This window comes from Megalobrama amblycephala, linkage group LG17 (assembly GCF_018812025.1).
Source record: "Megalobrama amblycephala isolate DHTTF-2021 linkage group LG17, ASM1881202v1, whole genome shotgun sequence".
NCBI lineage: Eukaryota > Metazoa > Chordata > Actinopteri > Cypriniformes > Xenocyprididae > Megalobrama > Megalobrama amblycephala.
The window spans coordinates 14,562,634-14,582,253 of NC_063060.1; the positions used below are offsets into that span (position 1 = coordinate 14,562,634).

At 35.6% G+C, this 19,620-nt stretch overlaps 1 protein-coding gene across 2 annotated transcripts; it reads left to right on the plus strand.

The window, feature by feature from the left end:
• Positions 1-1,908: 1,908 nt before the first annotated feature.
• si:ch211-241e1.3 (laminin subunit alpha-3) lies at positions 1,909-17,848 on the plus strand. 2 transcript variants are annotated; one of them, XM_048162578.1, is made up of 31 exons: positions 1,909-2,254; positions 4,037-4,147; positions 4,269-4,387; positions 5,511-5,591; positions 5,754-5,848; positions 6,392-6,445; positions 6,549-6,700; positions 7,509-7,619; positions 7,793-7,904; positions 8,380-8,547; positions 8,676-8,869; positions 8,952-9,068; positions 9,242-9,396; positions 9,668-9,809; positions 10,944-11,043; positions 11,154-11,270; positions 11,610-11,780; positions 11,900-12,042; positions 12,554-12,760; positions 12,863-13,011; positions 14,301-14,463; positions 14,586-14,713; positions 14,924-15,077; positions 15,188-15,298; positions 15,379-15,521; positions 15,607-15,724; positions 15,862-15,999; positions 16,565-16,695; positions 16,963-17,094; positions 17,259-17,383; positions 17,475-17,848. In XM_048162578.1, exons 1-30 carry the CDS (start codon positions 2,015-2,017, stop codon positions 17,350-17,352), a joined length of 4,050 nt encoding a protein of 1,349 aa, XP_048018535.1. In that variant the 5' UTR covers positions 1,909-2,014; the 3' UTR covers positions 17,353-17,383; positions 17,475-17,848. The 2 variants fall into 2 exon arrangements, with proteins under 2 accessions (XP_048018535.1, XP_048018536.1); XM_048162579.1 differs by having other exon boundaries at positions 17,259-17,379.
• Positions 17,849-19,620: the final 1,772 nt, after the last annotated feature.

Sequence of the window (19,620 nt, forward strand, 5' to 3'; positions counted from 1 at the left end):
ATTCATATAATTTTGTGAAGCATAGCAGGGACATTACAATATGCCATAAAATGTAAAAATGTAATTCCTATGTGAAAATGTGTTCTTATTAAAACTTAGTTTAAAGTTAATTCAAACAAGAGTAGCTAGTGATTTTGTTTTTCTTTTGTTGTTTGATTCACATTAACAACATATATAGCAGTAGGTACTGATTATTACACTTTCACGTTAATTCACAGATCTAATATACACATGCGATTTCTTTACTTGCTGTTTACGTCCACAGACATAACTGAATGTGTTTATATGAACTGTCTGTTTTTGACATAACTTTGTGTGCATTTGACAGTTTAAGCTCTATAACACATGAAAGAGAACTTAGTTTAATACTCACTGGATGTGCCATCTGACATCTAGCTCTGTGTGGGCGTGCTTCGGGTGTGTGTGCTTCTGAAAACCGTATATTAGAAGTTTAGCGTGCTGGCTTTAAAACGCATGCAGATAATAATGATGATGAAAACTGCAATGTCACTTGAGGGTGACAGCGATAGAGATGATAATCAAAACCAGATAATCATTCATAATAATCAAAAAAACAGATGTTTTAGTTTTTGGCAGAGTATTATTCCGAGGCAAGAGCTATAAAGATGTGGTGGGGAGCAGCAGCTGGTTTGCTTATAAAGATACATGCACAAAAGTAGCATGTTTTTCTTTTCACTCAAAAATGGGTATTTACAACATGGTAATAAATGGTATGTGGGGTATTTTGAGCTGAAACTTCACAGATACATTCTGTGGATACCTGAGACTTATATTACATCTTGTAAAAAAGGGCATAATAGGTCCCCTTTAATATACTAAATAATTACAACCCCTTAAACCAAACCTACACCTGTATCACAATAACAGAAAATGCTTGTTTTATTTATTTATTTATTTATTTCTCAGAACAACTAAATGCTTTATTTTAAATACATGTTTAATACAACCATAAAGTGAGACTGATGACTTTAACTTTATCTTTGTTATATTGCCTTCAGGAAGTATTTACGTTCATGAATTGTAGACCATTTTTTTAATGCGACACCTATATGAATCATATTGTTACACAGGCATGCACACATGAATCATATTTGTACCCATTTTTTAACTAAATGAAAGACCTACAAGTTGTTGAACACATATCAATCGATTAATTTTTATTTAATTAATATTATTTTGAAGATAGAATATATTTCATTCCACATATATTTCATTTTCACAAAAATATTTCATTAAAAAATCTATTTAATTAAAAATGAGTGACGATTCCAGTTCAATATGCTTTAATTTGACTTATATTTTAGAATTAATAGAATTTATTATCTTTTCTATTGCATTTCAGAAGCTTTTCTGTAGCCATATCCTTCCCACCACACCCTAAATATATTTTGTTTTCATGACATGCCTATAAAGGGAAGGGAAGACCTGTGAAGTCTGTAACCAGAGGGCATGTTTTCTTACGCACAGGGCGTGTGCGGACTTCTCTAGACTGGGTGTGGAAGCTGACAAAACAAACTGTTGCTGTGAGTCATTCTGATAAATGTGTAGCTGTGTCTTAAACAGTCACTGTTTGTCATAGTTACAAACAATGACATGGTAAAACAGCTAATGGATGAAATAAATGGTGAAATAACATCATAATAGCAAACATAAGAGGTTATTGAGAGATGAGAGAAAATATTAATAATAAATGAATGCCAAAACAACCATGTACTGCCATGTAGTGATAAAGTACTGAGTCATTTTTTTAGTTCATGTCTTGTTTACTTTTGAGTGAATGTGTGTAACTCAGTTATTTCTCCAGGTGTTGAGTACAGTACGCATCTATCCTCACTCGCATACCTAAGTCTGACACAATTTCCTGGTTCATTTGTGGTAACGTGTCCATGACTGATTCATGTATGAGCATTTGTCTGGGGCGTTTTTCTCCCTCTTTAAGTAGACCATACCTGAGCGTGATAGGAGTTATTTTACACGCATCAAACGGACAGGAATGTCAGAGTCAATCGCATGGAGGAGTGCAGCATTGAGGGCTATTCTTTATGCGGCCCTGCTAGCGCTGGTTTCTGGAGGGCCCCGACCAGAACACAGGACCCCAGACCATCCTCGGAGAGAACAGGCAGAGTGGAATCAAAGAGTTCAGTATCCAGCATTAAATGATGCTCAGCACGTTCAGTTCCCTTCCCTCCATGACACACAGCAGGTCCAGTTTCCTTCAGTGGATGATGGACAGGTAAAGAGAAATATTATTGTTTACAAGTATTGCTTTTTATGTATGTGTGCGAACAAAAACAGGTAATTGAATTTGATTTTGGATGAAGAGTGTTTTTGTTCAAAATTTTGTTTAAGTTTTCATAATTGCCAGAAAAGTTTTTTTTTTTTTTTAACTGTATCCAGGGGTGTGAAGTACTTATTACAACAACAACTTGTACATTACATGATAGATAGTTGTTAGTCTTCCATTTAGAATTCCAGAGAACCAAAGTCATGATATAAGAGTTTTAATACTCCTAGCTGAACTTTTATAGCCGGTGACATTCATTTCAGAATAAATTGTATTTGGATACAAGTATGGTAAAAAAAAAAAGAGATATTTCAATGGTCACTATAGCAATAGGTTGTAGTTATAGACATTTCTGAATGTTACAGTTGCTGATTAGTCCGAAGGACTATATTTCAATATTCCAAGTAAAATCATCTATAGCCAGATTAAAAGCTTTACAATTTCAGGTAAATGGTTTCAGGACTAATATTTGGTGTAAAGGCTATAAGAAAACTTTATTGTTTATTATTCATTTATTTTACTTTGATAATTTTATCACATGTGTCTGCTACAAATGTTGAAGTCAAGAGTGTATAAAATGTGCAAAGTAATTACAAGTAAAAAGTTTTGCTGCATGTTATGTGCCATCCTCAGTCTCCCCTATACTGGTCCCAGAAAATTGATTTCGTGTTTGCCTTGGGTACATAAAAGAATTTCGCTTTGGCTTTGTTTAATCTATTTAGTAAAAACTTATAGAAAAAAGATCGACGTCTCATTAAAGAAAACAGTTACTCAATTTTTCACCAATTTTTCATCTGCTTTGAGTCAGATTGTTTTATATAATCTCACTGGATATAATGTAAGACATTGTTTTTCATTTTAACTTTTTCTTTTTTGTGTATTGTTTTACCTGTAATTCAAAGTTTTAATAGAGGATAATTTTTATAATTTTTTATAAAACGGTTAGTTCCTGTCCTTGATTCTGATTGGTCAATAGCTGTGTTGTATTCATGATAAAACATGGCTATGACCGCTTCACCGTACTGTTTTGTGTATCACTACACAACACCGTTAGCAACCACTCTTAGCAACGTAAACTGTTCTCAATTTATATTGTTCATTAAAGCTTACTGTATTATGTAGAAGAGTTTTGTGAGAAAGAGCGAGTTTATTACCTGCATTCAGATTTATCATTTTCCTTCAGGTCAGTCCTATGTTCATAATAAAAAATCTGTTTAAATGTCCGCTGCAATAACAGTTAAGGGGTTTTAAGGGGATTAGCTAACAGCGCTAATCAAAGCATTTGTCATTTGGGTTTTGTTCAGTGTTCACAGCAATTCAGTCTTTTCAATATAAAAGTCTTCTCTACTGACTGACACACTAATAAAACCAGTCTTTGCCAAATTTTCTAATGGCTTAATAATGTAACTTCTGTTGCTGTTCACAGTCAGGGACTATTTTTTGCGGCGGAAGGAAGGCTTTTAGTGATTTTACTTCATTGAAAGTTGCTTTGATACATATTTGTATTGTGTGTGTAACCGTTTTATAAAAGCAATAAGGTACTCGAGGTTAGTGCTGTATCTTGAATAAATTCATGGCTGAAGGGTTTGCAGGCACTCTGCTTCACATCGTGCCTAACAACGCCCTTCAGCCGTGATTTATTCACGATATAGCACAGTCTCACATACCTTATTGCTTATTTAAACACTCCTTGTTCTACAGTATACAATATGTGTGTTTCTCTCTTATCAGAGATGTGCTGCTGGTTACTATCTAGACAGAAGTGGTCAGTTTGCTCGCTGTGTTCCCTGCTCCTGCAACGGCCACTCAAATGAGTGTGAGCAGAACACCGGCCGATGTCTTGTAAGTGCTACACTGACCTCCAATAATGTGCTCTGTTTTTTGTATTGATTTGTTACCTGTGCACATTTACATTTTTATTATTTATTTGTTTGTAGTATAACACAAATGCTCTGTTCAACAGAACTGCCAGGATGATACAGTGGGTGAGCACTGTGAGCGCTGTAGAGAGGGATATTACTTTAATGCAGCTCAGAGAAAATGTAGGGTGTGCCCATGTCCTTTCAGCAATGAAGCCAACAAGTAAGTCTCACATGTGTAATCGAAAAAGTACAATGTAAATTGACTTTACTTAGAAAACCTGCCTTAAAATTTGCAAGTAGCATTTCATAATTTTTGAGTTGATAAAGCTTAATACAACTTTGTATTTGTATATGTATATGCACTTTGTACATCTTAGAGATTTTAAGTATGTTTTGGTAACACCACAAGTGTAACAAGGTGGAACCCCTTCAAACTTCAAACAAAACCATTTTAGGGAAATAACTCTCAAATTTCAGTTGTACTGACAATTTAACATTCAAATTGACTTTGGAAATTCAGTGAATGAAGCTGAAGAGAAAGACAACTGTAGAAGTGGATAATTGAAAAAGCTATTGAGATTGAAACTCTTTTTTTTTTTTTGCTTGACAAAATGGTACTCATACAAATCAGTATGTACAAAGGCATGTATTATATTTATGTTGAATGAAGTTCAACAAATTGTTGTACATTAAAGAGGGCCTATTATGCTTTTTACGTCCAGCTTTCTTTAGTGTGTAATGTTGTTGTTGAGCATGAAAAGGGTCTGCAAAGTTAATAAGCACACAGTCACTCCAAAGGGATTTATTCTCTATATCAGTAAGAACTGTTTCTTGAACTCCCTGAAATGCTTCAGTTGTAGTTTTGAGTTTTCTTCCATCACAATAGGCAAGTCCTGGTTGAATTAGTTAATAGTACTAGTGTTATGATAATGGTAAGGTTATGGTAAGGGACGTGAGTCGCGTGACATTTCCCAAACATGCTAGAAGCGCTTGACCAATCACAACACACTGGTCCAGCCAACCAATCAGAGCACATTGTGCTTTTCAGAAGGAGGGGCTTCATAGAAACAGTAACTACACACAGCATTACTGACAGACTGGGAAGAGAGGAGCTGCAACAATGTAAAATATGGAGGAAATTAATGTGCTTTTGAATATCCAAGCATGAAAACCTATTCTAGTAGAGTCCAAAAACAAAATCAAGACCTTGTAATCGGCATAATATGGCCTCTTCAGGTTTACTGACAGTGTTAAGTGAATATTGTGCCTTTTTAATCTAAATTTTAACTAATGGTTTAATGCATTTATGATGTTAACTTATGATGTGGCATATCTTTCTGCAGTTTTGCAGTGGGCTGCATTGAAATGAATGGCAGATTCCAGTGTCTGTGTAAAGAGGGTCACACAGGCGAAAGATGTGAGCGGTAAGTGGCGCAAAATGAAATGCTTAAATTTCCATAAAATATCCCTCTGTGCTTCACATACTTTATGCAGTATTTATGTAAAAACTCAAACCCATTCATGCCATATATGACTCTACATCATCACTGCTGAAAATACAAGCTTTTCTGAATATGTTTCCTCAGATGTGCCACGGGATATTATGGCGAACCTCTGGTCGCTGGTGGGCGCTGTCGTTTGTGCAACTGTCCTGGAAACTTGTGTGACTCTAAGACTGGAGGTGTGGATTTGTTTTTGTATTATATGTATTTAGCTCTTCAAGGGTGAATGTGACATTTAAGCTTAAAATAATAGCAAAAAAATAGCTCCATTAGGTTTTTTAAATATATCATCCCCTCCCACCCTCCAACACACTCCTTTTCTCATTACCATACTACAATTTTTTTTTCCAAAACATCAAAATGCATAAGGATTCTTTATATTTGATTATTAATATCTTTTAGTTATTTTAAATTTATTTAAACCAGAATAAATTAATGGCAGTATAGCAAATACAACTTTTTTTTATCAATGTATTTTTTTAATATTTTCTTAATGAATATTATAATATAGGTCCTAATAATAGGTTGTAATTGTAAAATACCTAGACATTTACTTGAAAGATTCTGTGAAAATCACCCAAAGAGCTTTTCTCCCAGCAGAGCCAAGTTTGTCTACAGTAGATTTGTAATTTAGTAATGTAATAGTTGTTTTATTAATATTTATTAATCTGTTCTGTGAGCTCTGTAAATATCTTCATTCAAAACATCTTGTTCTTTAACAGTGTGCAGGAATTCTCTTGAGCTCCAAGACACAAACACAGAAGAACAGTGTGAAGGTAAAGGATATTACTGGCATCACATATATCATAGCGTTACATTATTTTCAATATTTCTTTTTGTGTCCTATGTTATTTTGTAACGTTTTATGTCATTTTTCAGAGTGTGATAACTGCGCACAGACATTGCTGAACGATCTGGAAAAGCTTGATGTTGAGCTGAGAAGAATCAAAGATCAGCTGGATTTAGATACTCTCAGACCTTCATCAAAAGAACATCTGAGAAAGCTTGAAGAAGCCATAACTGCCACAACGGTATTTCTTCATCTCCTTCTGTAGTTTTCCTGATTCCTCCTCTTTTATTCCTCAGTATTCTGTCCTTTGAGTCTATATGAAACAAAGGGGTAAAGCCAAATTAATTATATTATTGTAATATAACAATATAAATTATACAAGAGTAACTCAAAAGTTATTATTGCACATAGAAAAAGTGTGATCATTCTTCATGGGGACCAAAACATTTCCCCACAAGTACAAGGATTTCGGATATTGCCATCTTTGTGAGCACATTTTGTCCCCATAACGTAGGGTTTACCAGGACCACACACACAGACACAGACACACACACACACACACACACACACACACACACACACACAGACACACAGCTGTTCTTTTCTGAAAGGCTATTGTACGAAATAAGTAGGTGGCTCAAAGTATCCTAGTGATTATCATTTACCTCAGAATCCACATCCGCATCCAACTTAATGATCATAATGAACATAATGCACTATTACATTAAAATGCATTGACGGCTGTGGTTAGATGTAGTCTGAACATTCTGTGGGTAATTTGGTGAGTCAGCTAAATTTCCAGACATAACTGTCTGAAAACAGTCACAATACTTTAAAGTTTGTTTCAACCACTAAGGCAAAAGCAAAGCAAATTCTAATTTTATGAGTTTTTGGTTGTTTTGATTTAGGGTATTTTGAAATCAAACAAGCAGATCATGAAAATCTGCTGACACCCATTGTTTCAAAGAACATCAATAAATAATAATAACATGAACAGGATAATAGATATGTAATTAATCTCTGTATATTCATGCTTTCTTTTCTTTCAGAATCTGGTGAATACATTCAGCTTCACAGTCAACAATCAGATGCCTAAAATTAACCAACTGGAACAAGATGTTATCAATCTGGCTGATGATATGGATAATCTAAAAGAACAGGTACTAGAAGACTTTTCTCTGATATAAAAACAGATGCAGATTTCATGTAGAATACTGTTTATAAACAAGTTAGAATTATTGGGCTGACAAACATTTTAGTGTTTCTAAATCTGTCTATTGTCATTGCACCTGCTGCGGGAATCAAATATTTCACCAATCTTTTGTTTGTCCAGGCAAGAAAGCGATCAGAAGACTCTCAGAAAGCTCTTGCTAATGCTGAAAACAGCCATCAAAGGGCAAAAGATCTGGACACTGAGGCACAGAACCTCCTTACAAAAATAAAAGGTAAAAACACAAATATGTTTTTGTTAATAAGAATTAACCTGTAATTTTGTGTGGTAATGAGGACAGCAGTTTATTTAATAAACCTTAGTTTACATGAAGTTACTTGGGTAAGCAGCACTCCTTTTGTGTTCTGAGTAGCCACAGGTGTGCTTTTTTTTTTTTTTTTTTTTTTTGCTGTTAAAGAATCTGAATCAGTGATGCCTCTTGTGTAGCAGGCTTGCCCTAACAGATCCTGTAAGCAATACCATAATACACTGACCCTAGTTGTTTCCAGCCACAGCTCCTTAGAGACATGGTTTATTTTATACACCCAATACATGTGTAGTTGTCTTTTTTATGTTCAAAATGTAAGATTTTTTGAAGAAATTTTAGATTTTAGAATTTATATCTATTCAAAAACTCTTCTATAATTCTATAATTATTAAGTAATCAAATATGTAACATATTTGAAATACATACACAATTTGTTCTTCAGAGCTCCTGAAACAGCTCATGGATTCTAACAGCAGTGGAGCAGTTCTGCCCTCTGCGGATTTAGCAAAACTTCTGGAACAGTCCGAGAACATGGTGAAAGATATGGAAAAGCGAAGCTTCACGAACCACAAAGATGCAGCCAAGAAAGAGCAAGCTGAAGCAAACAAATGTAAATATACTCAGATCAAAATATCGATTTGGCTTGTGAATGTTTAAGCTTTTTATGCTAACATGTAATAATTACTGGCAGCTGCTGTATTAATGTGTGGTGATGTCACTTTTATGTTTTTATTGCAGTCTTAGAGCATGTTAAAAACATCATAAAGCAATGCGATGAGAATGAAGTGGCATCCAAGCGTGTTGATAGCCTGCTGAGCAACTATGAGGCCAAGCTGAAAGAATTGGAGGATTTGCTAAAACAGGCTGATAATATGGTGAAGAAAACCAACAATCAAAATGACATTAATACTGAAAGCCTTAAAGACATTCTGGTAAGCATCAAGAATTTTACAATCCTCAAAACACGTTCTATCAAGAGGGAATGTACATTAAGTTTTATTTTTCTTCTTAAAGAAACGAGTGAATGATTTGGAGAGCGAGAGAGACCTTGTTGGGGATCAGATTGCTCTTGCAGTGAACCAGCTGAAAGACACTCAGGGCCTCTTGAATATGTTCAATGACAGTAAAAAGGTAAACTTTCACACTTGTACACCTAAACAGAAATATTTCCAGGTTAAGGTCAAATTAATTTATTCTTTAATTTGCTTTTCTAACTGACTGAGTAGTACCAGTTACAGATCAGTTATATCTCAGTTACAGTTTTAATGATTTCACTGGTGACAAATCCTCTTATGTTCCCACAGGAGTATGAACAGCTTGCAGCGCAACTTAACGGTGCAAAGACTGAACTCAAAGATAAAGTCCAAGTCATCTCACAAGCAGCAGCCAAAGAGAAAATTGTGAAACAGGCAGAAGAACATGCAGAGAGCATGTACAAACTGGCCAAAGAGCTCCAAGAGTAAGAGTTTTTTTTAGTTTTTTGACACCTGTGTAAGATCATGTGTATCACAGAGTGGCTCTCATATTACCACAAATGTTCCCATGTAACTCTAATCAAATAAATCATGCCAAACTTTCACGCCCCTTTTCACCTTCTCACCTTCTCATAAAAAATGGTTTAATGGAAGTTCCATGTATTCCTCATGCATGTATAGTCTTCCACGTTTTTTTTTTTCCTCAGAAGGAAGATAATGTTGATATGAATAGAATTGATCTTTTCTCTCGGACAGGGCTGTACAGAATGTGAGTGGGCGCTCTGGTGTGCAGACCGCTCTCTCTGGGATAGAGGCGTACAAAAACATCACAGACGCTGTCAATGCTGCAGAGGAGGCTGCTAAGAAGGCCAAAGAGGCGGCAGACAAAGCACTTAATGTAGGAGACTTGATCAAATGAGCATAAATGTGAAAGTTAGGATACATACAGAACATTGCCCCAAAAAGTATTTGGACACTTATGTCACACTTGAACACTTTTGAATGTCACTGAATTAGATAACAATTAGATCAGATTCAGATGCATTTCCGTTTTTAGTACATCGTCATGTAAAAATGCTAAAAAAAAAAAAAAAGATATAGTGTTGTAAAATGAGAAAAAGTGTTCACTGTAAACCCGAATAAGTTGGGCTAACTCAAAAAATTTGAGGTAATCAGTTAAATTTTAAGTAAGCAGAACTATCAAGTTTTGAGTTTGTAGTACTCATGCATGTTAATTCCTCCGAACTTGAAGTACTGAGTTAACTAACTCTAAACTAATTTTGATAGCAATTAACATAAAATATTTAGTTAATTAACTTTTTTATTTTGAGTTCTTGCAAATCAAATGAGTCATTTATTTCACTGTAAACCCTAAGAAAATACCAACTTGCTAATTTTCTAACATGTTAACAATAGCATGGTATAGCACTTACTGAATGAGTACAGTAACTTAAAACATGTAACTTAGCTGCTCTCAAACCAAGCCGCATGCGCTACTTGTCACCATGATGGTAACTCTCCAAAAACCAACATTAACAGAAACTCTTCTAAATTAACATAACAAAACATTAATCACTACTAAATCTCCCTTACCATTAATCTTGCACAAAAAAAAAACAGATATATATATATATATATATATATATATATAAATTAATATATATATTAATTTTAGAATAATCTCCCTTTTGAGTGCAATGGGCAAAGCATGCTGGGAAATAGAAATCCCAACCCAGTTTCATTTTAACTTAAGTTAGTCTAAATGAAATGTGTTCATACAAATCAAAACAATGAAACAGTTCAGTTTACTTGAAATATGTCAGTGCTGTGAACTCAAACTGAACTAATTTGTTCAATTTAAGTTTGTCCAATTTTGAGCCAAATTTTCGGGTTTACAGTGTTGTGAAATGACAGCTGAACTTTTTAAATTACATGTGTGGTTACTGTGGGAACTTTAGGGGAACTGACTTCATATCGATATTTTGTCAGTCATACATTTTTAAGTGTGACTTTTATTGATTTTTCTTTACAGGATGTCAGTGAAGGGGACTTAATCAACAGGGCAACAAATCTGAAAAACAATGGCAATAACCTACTTAAAGATGCCAAAAATGCAGCTAAAGATCTTAAAGGTGAGTTTAAAATAAAAACTTAACTCTACAAAGATCAATCTACATATTGAACTTGTTTTTATTAAATCAAACATTGTGTTACTTAAAATTTGTTATTACATCTTTATCAGGTGCAACCAAAGACCTCAATAATCAGAAGGATCGTTTGCAAGTTGCTGAGCAGAAAAAGAAAGCACTAGAAAAGGAGCTGCTCACTGTTAAGGATGGTTTGAGAGGAATTCAGAGAGGTATGAAAAGAGCATTGCCGTTTAGAGAACTGTTTGAAACAATTAAGCCCATTCCATACACAAGACAGTCTCATATAACCTGATGCTTTTGGTAGCTGAGTTCATTGAGAAGTTTGGTTTACAGAGGCTTTATGAATGGACAAGTGCTGGCATGTTTGATTTTCATGTATTGTATGTTATATAGTTTACTTTGCTGGGATGGGGGGGGAACTGAAGTACCCAAAACCAGATCAGTCTGATCAGTGGACGCAGCTTAGCTGTCAACTTAGACCATTTTAAACTTTTTCAACAGGGATATGAATATGCTTGAAAATATGTTTTCATTCTGTCTGATCACAGATGACATTGGAAATATTATCGATGCGGCTAAGAAAGCGGCAGCAGAAGCCAATCGCACCACAAGTGACATAATGGACCAGCTAAATGACATCAAAGCAGAAGTTAACAATATCTCTATTAGTCCAACTGTTTCAAATATGGACAATGTTCTCAATAATGTGGAAATGACTGGTAAGTGCTGCACCTTTAATGGGCTGTACTGTTGTAATGTGATGTTGTTTTTACAGTTTCTTCAACAGCTTCCACTTTTGTATTATTATCTCACTTTCTCTGCAATTTCCATTTGACAGTCAAAAATGTGAGCGGCTCCATCCCATCCCTGCTGGATAAAATTGAAGAGTTGAATTCTCAGATTGGCTCCGGGAACAATGTGTCTGAAAATATTAATAAGATAAAGGAACTGATTGAGCAAGCACGTGAAGCTGCTAACAAAGTAAGACTATTTGTTTTTATATCCTACATTCATTGAAATTAAGTGTAATTGCTATAATTAACGACATAAAATAGGCTGCAGCATTATTCAACCACATTTTAATTCATCAAAGAAATTTGAAAGATGAAATTGATGGTTACACTTTATTTTTGATGATCACTTTAGACATTCTACTGACTATAAGTAACTTTGCAACTACATGTCAACTAACTCAGAGTATTAGTAGACTTAGGTTTAGGTGTTTAGATTAGGAATAAGTTGCAAAGTTATTTTTAGTCATTAGAATGTGAAGGGGAGTATCAAAATAAAGTGTTGGCAGATATTAAGCAGTCTACTAATACTCTAATGAGAGTTAGTTGACATGTACAGTAGTTGCATGTATAATCTGACACAAATGATAAGGAGGCTGTGAGGGATACATCTTCGAAAGGTTGTAAATTGTTTTGTTTTTTTAATAGAAAACTTTTGCACAATGTTTCATGGTCCTCTTCATGTTTCAAATCTGTTGCAGATTGTCGTGCCTATGAAATTCACTGGTACAGGATATGTTGAGATGCGCCCCCCTCGAGACTTAGATGACCTGCGGGCGTACACCTCTCTCACTCTGTCCCTCCAGAGACCCGAAAAACCCCCCATTAGAGGGGATGGCACTAGACGTCGTCGTCAGACTCAGAACAACGAAGACAATCTGTTTGTGCTATACCTTGGAAAAAAAGACGTGAGTGTGATTGTGGTATCAATTGTGTGAGGATACAAGCTACATCGGGTAGGGTAATTTTAAGCCTTCTAATTGTAAGCCTCTAACTGAATGTTCTCACAGGCATCTGGAGACTTCATCGGCATGGCTCTTCGAAATAATATCCTGCATGTCATTTATAAGCTCAATGGAAAGGAGTATGAAATCAAGACAACCAACATCACTGAGTCCTCATCTGATTTGTCTTTCTTTGACAAAATTGACCTTTACAGGTATAGTAACATGCAGTATCAATTAAAAAAAAAACTATTGGTATATATTCTGTTTGTTTCTTTTAGGCAGAAACAATTATTAGTGTGCTTTGGTCTGAATCCAGTCAACACTGTGACTCAATGTAAAGAGGATTTTGCAACAGAGGAACATTTTCATAGTTCCTGGTGGAAGTACCCACTTTTTGGCGTATTCACACTGCAGGAACTGGGAAGGATTTTAGTTATAGGCCATTTTTAAAAAGCCGTGTAAACACACAGTTTACATATACTCACTTCACAAACTAACATAAAGAAAGTTAACGGCACATAAACATACGGAAAACTAATGTTAATGGCATTTAACTGTCGCCTTTGTCTGCGGCGTTATGTTCTTTTCTCAGCCTTCTCTGATATGTAGCACTGCAAGTTGTGGAGATTTCATCTCTTAGCCCTCCTTTTCGCTCTCTCAATTCCATTCCATTCCCGTTTATCATGAAACCCACAACACACATCAAAAACACAGTTCCGATCACGGTGTCCTCCATCCTCCAGTTGTTGACATTGCTGAATGCCACGCTTAAATGATGTTGCTGTCGGCCGGCTTACGTCACTTCAGATTTCCTTCTGGTGCTGTGAATGCAAACAGGAAAATGGTCCTAGGAGAAAATTAACTATTTGGTGGCCAGTTTCTATAAATGAGTTCCTATAGCTACCCGGTGCCAAAGCCCCTTAAACGTATCGGTTATTATCTCCTACAGTATATCTATAAGGTTTTACTTATGCATCTCCAAACAATTTCCAGTACAATCTTGGCAACGTGTTGAATGCATATTATGCTGAATTTTGAACAAACATTCATTTATATGCAAACAGCTGAGTTTGTGTGAAACGTTGAGTCACAAATAGCTGTCATTAATTATGCTCTCGTTTTGTGTCTATTTAAAGGAATGAAGTATGTTGATTTGTACTTTCTTGGGGCATTTGTTTGCTTGAGCCATATGTTTATAAAATCACAACTTAATTACTAAAAATACCATTACAACTCAAATGGTTTGCTTGCATTTTATTGGCATGGTCCCATTAGTTAGCATTAGTTAATGCAGTAACATTAACTAACAATGAAAAGAAAAAAAATTATATTTATTCTAATAATGCATTAGTAAATGCTGAAAATAAAATTAACTATAAGATTAATACATGCTACTAAAGTAGTTGACTTATGTTGGAACCTTATTGTAAAGGTTTACCCTTTTATTTTATCCACTATATGTGCACATATATAATATATGTATTATTTGTTACCCATCTAGAATTTATCAAGATGCTCAAGTCATTCACACACAGCAGTTCACGTCAATCAATCCAAAAACTCCGCAGACAAAAGAAAACCTGGGAGAGCTGACACGCAACCTGCTGGATCTCAGTCCAGATAATGTGGTCTTCTATGTAGGAGGTTATCCAGATGACTTCTCAGTAAATATGCCTTTTTTTCTCCTAGTGTCACTGAATTTTGTGTGATGAGCTCTTTAATTCTTGGTTAATTTTTAATATGGATTTATTTATTTATTAAGACCATTTGTCTTTGCCTTCTTTAGCCACCTGCCTCACTCAACTATGGCAAATACAAGGGCTGCATTGAGTTTTCCACCTTCAATGACAAATATATCAGTCTCTACAACTTTAAGAATGCAGTTAATATTAACTTGGAAACCCCTTGCAAGAGGTAAGCTCTCAATGTGTGAATGGTGTGATGATTATGTACTAATAAGTAGTGATATGTTAACAATAACAGCAATCATGTTAATCACATCACTATATTTGCATGTACAACATGAATACTGTAGACTGTACATTGTGAAAACAGAGCATCATTTTTGTCACTTTATAAAAATGAAGGGAAAAAATCTGTTTCTCTTTCTTTCTGTTTGATCAGACAAATCTCACTGATCTCAGAGTCAGATTACTTTGAAGGCACTGGTTATGCCAAAGTCGCGCTTGAAAGATTCCCCATCAATCTATCGATCCTGGAGAAAGTGGAAACCCGAGCTACGGATGCCCTTTTGCTGTATTTAGGAGATGAGACTAATGTAAGAACTGTCTACTAATTTGTTCATACCTATTGAAGCCTTTTCTGTTGTGTCTTTTATACAGTTTTGAGACCTTTCATAATTTTTTTTTTTTCTTCATATCCTATCAGGACTTTTACTACAGTGTCTCTCTTGAGAGAGGTTACATTGTTCTACGTGGCCAAGGGAAAGATAATATTTTGGAGCCCATCAGAAGTGTAGATAAACCAAGCCTAACTGCGGTAAGAATGATGCTAACTTTTTCTCTAAGTTACTGTACATAGTCAGGCAGTGAAAATGAACTTTTTCTTCTGTATTCCAGGAAACAGATGTGAAACTATTCATTACTGTAGGGAAAGAGATTAAGGTCAGAGTAGGGAACACAGAGGTCAAAACGACAGACAACATTCTACAAAGGTTCTATCACTTCTACGTCGGTGGCATACCCAACACTTTGCGTGAGAGGTCCGTGTCTTCAACGCACAAGTGATTTAGACATTTTCTGAGCAATCATATGATGGTTTACTAATTCAGAATTATTTTACCCTAGATACAATATCACTATCCCTGCTCTGAAAGGGTGTGTGAAAATCGGCAATGCTGGTGGTATAACGCCAGACGTTAAAGAGAAAGTGGGGATTGGCAGAGGCTGCTCAAGTGACTTACTGGTAATCAAGTTAATCTTTTATTCCTTATATTGTGCATTCAAATAAAAATATGCTTGCTTGATTTCATCAACATTACCCAAATTTACAAATGAAACACAGAATGATATAATATCTTAACCATCATATTTTTCTTCCAGATGGTCAGGAAAGCTGAATTCAACCAAGGCAGTGCATTGGATAAACTCCTTGAAGACTTCAGCTTAGATGATCTGAACCTTTCACTGGGTTTCAGGAGTACAAAATCAGATGGCATCCTGCTGCAGAACAGCAAAAATGTATGCATCCTTTCCACAATTACATACACTATATGGTCAAAAGCATTTGTGTACATTGTTCTGATTAATGGGTTTGGCTTTCAGAATGGCTTAGCATTTGATTTATTCTCCAAAATCTGCAGAACTAAAGCTAACATTAACAAAACTTTGGTCAGTTGCATAAGCCATTGTGTGTCTTGAGAACTAGACTGACTAACTAGCATTTAGCCAAACGGCAATCAGTCTTTTCGTTATCAAATTAGACCAATTTACATTATGTAACTGACTATAAAAAGTTATGAACAGTCATACAAAGAAAAAAAAAAAAAAAAGACTAACTAGTAAGACTATTCCTGGCAGTTTATACAGCCGGCCCTGATCGTGATATTAAGAATTATTTGAGAAAGTTCAGAAGAGCGTCTTGTGCTTCAGTGGAAGCAATAAAATCTTACCTTTTGTACAAAGTTCACATGCTCAGTGACACACATTCTTACTAGGCATTTCATTAGTAATTTACAAATTGTAGAAAAATATCACACAGAACTTCATTGTGGCACTCTGATTTTTTTTTTTTTTTCTGTGGTAGAATAATAACATTGAACTTTCCATGGAGAAAGGATATGTGGTCCTGAAATTCCAAGGCAACATGTGGAAATCTACTAAACAGTACCGGGATGGTAAATGGCATTATCTCACTGTTGTTGGACAGGGTCAAAGGTAAGATTCATTTGATTTGATTCTATCAATTTTTTTTCGGTATACAAATATGTTTTATGGAAACCTAGCTATTGTAACTTGACTCGCTGAAATATTGTCCTATTAAGGGAGAGTTTACTTGCTAAAAGTTATTTTCTGACACCTCTACCTATGAGAAGTGTGACAATATCCAAATGAATGGTTCCTGTGTACTTGCAAATACTAGTAAACGTAAGTCTCTTAAATTGTAAATAAGCCTTCTCTTTTTATAATGTTTACCTTTTTCAGCATTGAACTTCGTATTGATGAAGAAGACGTTGGACAGAGAGAGAGAGACTCTTCATCTGGACAATTTTCCTCTAGCTTACTCCTGGGCAAGGACACCTTTGAGGGCTGCATCACCAACCTTTATCTCAGGAGGTCACTATTTGTAACATTTATTGAATCTATTATTTCTGCACTGGAAAGTTTTGCCACTTGCCTGAATTTTCACATAAAATATATTTACATTATCTCTGGGTTTATACCAGTAAAAATGTATTATGTGTCAGCTCTTACAAGTTTGTGTGTGTGTGTGTTTGCAGACCTGATTCTCTTTATAGAGCAGAGGACCTGAGTACTTACTCTTCCACAGGAGACGTGATGTTGAGCACATGCAGTGCCTCACAAAATATGTAGAAACTCCAAACCACAGCGTAGCTTTTAGTAGGTTGGTTTATTTTTATCATCATTAAAACAACATTACAACATTGTGTTTTGACAGCAAACTCAGTGTTCTGTTTTGTGTCCTTTGTTTCCAGAGATGAAGAGCGCCTGACAGAAACATTTTACATGGAGATATTTGAAAATCAACGCTGTTATTTTGTCAGCAAAACCAAGCTACCCAAACCGGCTACTGCGATATATGTTTTATTTTCATAATTACATATCATATTGCATAAGTCCCATTATTGATATAAAAATTGTATTGTAAAAGAATCCAATTACAATTTTGCAATATTGGAAACTTTAGTTCTGTTATTGAGAGGCTGCAACTCATCTCAACACTGATCCCAGCAGCTTGGTTGGCATTGAAATGTTTGCAAACACTATACCATTGTAAGGCTCTTACCATGTCTTGAACAATGGGGAGACCCATTTTTGCTGTGAATAAAATTAAATTCATAAAATTAAATTGTGTACTTAAGTATTATTAAAACAATATTTCTTCTTTTGTCTTAAAATTTTAATGAATGAATATTTCCCACCAAATATTTGGCAACTTGCATTTTACCTTGCACTCTTTAACCATTAAAACAAGTTCATGTTCAGCTTCTGTGAACAGTAATGCCTGTCTTCCAACCTAACAAGAAATGTTCTCAGAACGCTTGGTTAACTCAAAAACGAGGGAGAGCTGGATCCAAATGCAAAGAGTTTAACCAAATAAACATAACAAAACCACAACAGAGACCAGAGAACCAGGAAACAGAATGAGCAGCACCAAACGTACATTTGTGTAGGACAAGACTTGACAAGGAACACAAGAATCATTGAGATATAAATACTAGAGGGGTAATAGGCAAACAAATAGGCAGTCCTGGCACCAGAACATTTTAACAGGGGGGGCACATGAATTTCAGGAGCCCTTTTAGAAATTACATCGGTATCATTAAATTTTGCCTATACAACAAAACAATTCCAATCATTACTTCGTCATTAATTACGTCGCCAACTTCTCGCCACTTAAAACCGATCCAGACAGTTCTTTAAGCAGGAATTGTCGGGCTACAACAAATTCTGAATGAACCACTTTCGAATTAGTTAAGTTAAGCATGTGTTGAATGAGTTGCACATCCAAGAAAGTGCTGTCATTCGATGGATCAAAAGCTGAAAGTGCTTCAATTAACTTGCTGTTTCTTTCTCTGAAACGCTCAGAGATTTCCGCAAGCACCACGTCCAAAGTACTGTAGTACAATCGTCAAAGCTCTTCTTCAGTTCCCAAATCACCTTGAGCCTGGCCAATGCTCTCCTCCAGTAGGTCTTTGTTTATGGTGTGTTTTAGCTTGGAAGGTCTTGGCATTTCAGTGTTGCCGGCCTTCTCCACAGCTCTAAGAAGTCAGATTCACAACACTTGTCTCTGATACTTCTTCAATCACGGAAAGAACTACTCTTCCTAATTTGTCCTGCAAAATTTTTTGTTTTTCCCAGACATAAGGGAGGCCCCATCATACACCTGGCTCAATATTTTAGGAGTACTGAGGCCAGTCTTTTCAAGCTCTGCACAATTACTTTGTTGGTCAGGGTTTGGGCATCCCCTTTTTCAGTTGCTGTCATGGAAAGAAGTCATTCTGTAACTTGACAATTGTTCTTAACAAAACAAATGATTTTTCATTCCGGTTGGGTCACGTGTCCCATCTACCATGAGTCTGCATCTTCTCAAACAATTTCTTCAGTCAACAGACTGTCATCATTTTGAATGCTGTAAGGAGTGTATGTTTCATTGCCTGGCATTGTCTATACAACACTCCTAAGCTCTGGGTCTTTGCAGAGGCTATATTCAAATAATGAAAGGAAAAGTCCACTCCCATCCTCTGTTAGACTATCAAATGCATCTGGGCTTCCCCTGAGCAGCAAATAATTCACTACAAGAAATTCAACCATGTCTACTATAGAGGAGAGATTATAGAGTGCACTACCCTATAGAGTAGCAATTCCTAGCTAACTGGTTACTGTTAACCAGAGTGGAAATTTCCTGTCCACTTTCAGTCTGTTTTTCTCTTTCTTTCCAGAGCGCCATATTTGTCATATGTTCTTTTGAGGCTGCCTGTTTGTTAAGACCTTTTCCCGCCTCTACTGCATGCTTCCAATCACTGAAGCCCCTCACATTGAAAGCTAATTCTGATTATGAAATTAAGCATTTTCTGCAAAAAAAAAACAAAATGCAGAATCTGCTTCCACTGAGTATTC